The sequence below is a fragment of the Austrofundulus limnaeus genome, unplaced genomic scaffold, assembly GCF_001266775.1.
Source record: "Austrofundulus limnaeus strain Quisiro unplaced genomic scaffold, Austrofundulus_limnaeus-1.0 Scaffold2640, whole genome shotgun sequence".
Lineage (NCBI taxonomy): Eukaryota > Metazoa > Chordata > Actinopteri > Cyprinodontiformes > Rivulidae > Austrofundulus > Austrofundulus limnaeus.
In genome coordinates, this window is record NW_013955042.1 from 10,238 (window position 1) to 11,387 (window position 1,150).

The following is a 1,150-nucleotide window of genomic DNA, read 5'->3' on the forward strand; positions in this document are numbered from 1 at the left end:
TTTGTCCTATTCACTTAAAGAAAATAAAAACACTTTAAAATGATTTCTTCTTATAAGTGTAGAAAATAAAATCAAAGACAAAGAAAAAAACAATAGAAAAGTTTTTTTTCACCAGGGTTACCTCTACAAAGAGTTAGATTTAGCTCAAATGAAGTTGGTGCTGAGTCAAAGTGTGGCACAGTATGTCACATTGTCTCCTTCTACATCCTGCTGCAGGTCCTGTGATGTTCTTGTGTGTAAAAATAGGACCTTTTTTTGCCTCTTTTGGCTCCAGACAAGATTTGAACAAAATCACATGTACCACTGCAGCACACATCCACAAAGAACCACTTTATGTCATTCACCGCAGAGGGCTTTTAGTGCGTTCATATTTTAAATTGTTTGTTCAAAGGTGACACAAAGATACTTATTATCAACAGGTAATAAACATCATCAACGCAGCCCAGGAGAGCAGTCCAGTAACAGTAGCTGAGGCTCTGGATCGCGTGTTGGAGATCTTGAGGACCACTGAGCTCTACTCTCCTCAGCTCGCCTCAAAAGAAGATGACCCCCACACAAATGATCTGGTTGGGGGGCTCATGAGTGTAAGAAGCAGTTGATTTGTGTGAATGCTGACTCAGCATTGTTTACCTATTTTTTTCTATCTCTATAGTTTTTTCACACTCGCCTACTTCAGTTTAGTATTTATGAAGTGCCAAGTCACAGTATACACAGATCACTGTACACAAAATAATGTGTTCTTTTTGTTTTTGTCCTCCAGGATGGACTGAGGAGACTCTCGGGTAACGAATACGTTTTCAGCAAAAGTAAGTTTCAAAACATCTCTATGTTAAGAGGAAAAAGATACAAAATTCCTCAAAAAAACTGCAGTATGAATGACATTTTAGGACTAAACATTAAGTTTGAGTTGTTAAATTAGGGATTAGAAAAAGGAAACTAATGTCACTAAACTATGACAGGCTGATACTCTGGCAGGACTGATAACAGTGAGAGTTTCACACCAGTGCTGTTTCTGACTGCCATTTAAATTTTAGTCTTAGTCTTTTGAACAAAAATACTTCTTAGTTTAAGTCAGTTTTAGTCATTTTTTTATTTAATGGTTTTAGTCAGTTTTAGTCATTTCTATATTTAATGGTTTTAGTCATTTCTA

General features: G+C 36.2%; 1 protein-coding gene across 1 annotated transcript in view; it reads left to right on the forward strand.

The window, feature by feature from the left end:
- LOC106511274 (high affinity cAMP-specific and IBMX-insensitive 3',5'-cyclic phosphodiesterase 8A) overlaps positions 1-1,150 on the forward strand; it is a gene marked incomplete at both ends in the record, with an annotated part of 14,546 nt that overhangs the window by 8,286 nt on the left and 5,110 nt on the right. The window contains 2 exon segments of the mRNA XM_014000018.1: positions 420-584; positions 761-806. Coding sequence (XP_013855472.1) covers positions 420-584; positions 761-806 — 211 coding nt within the window.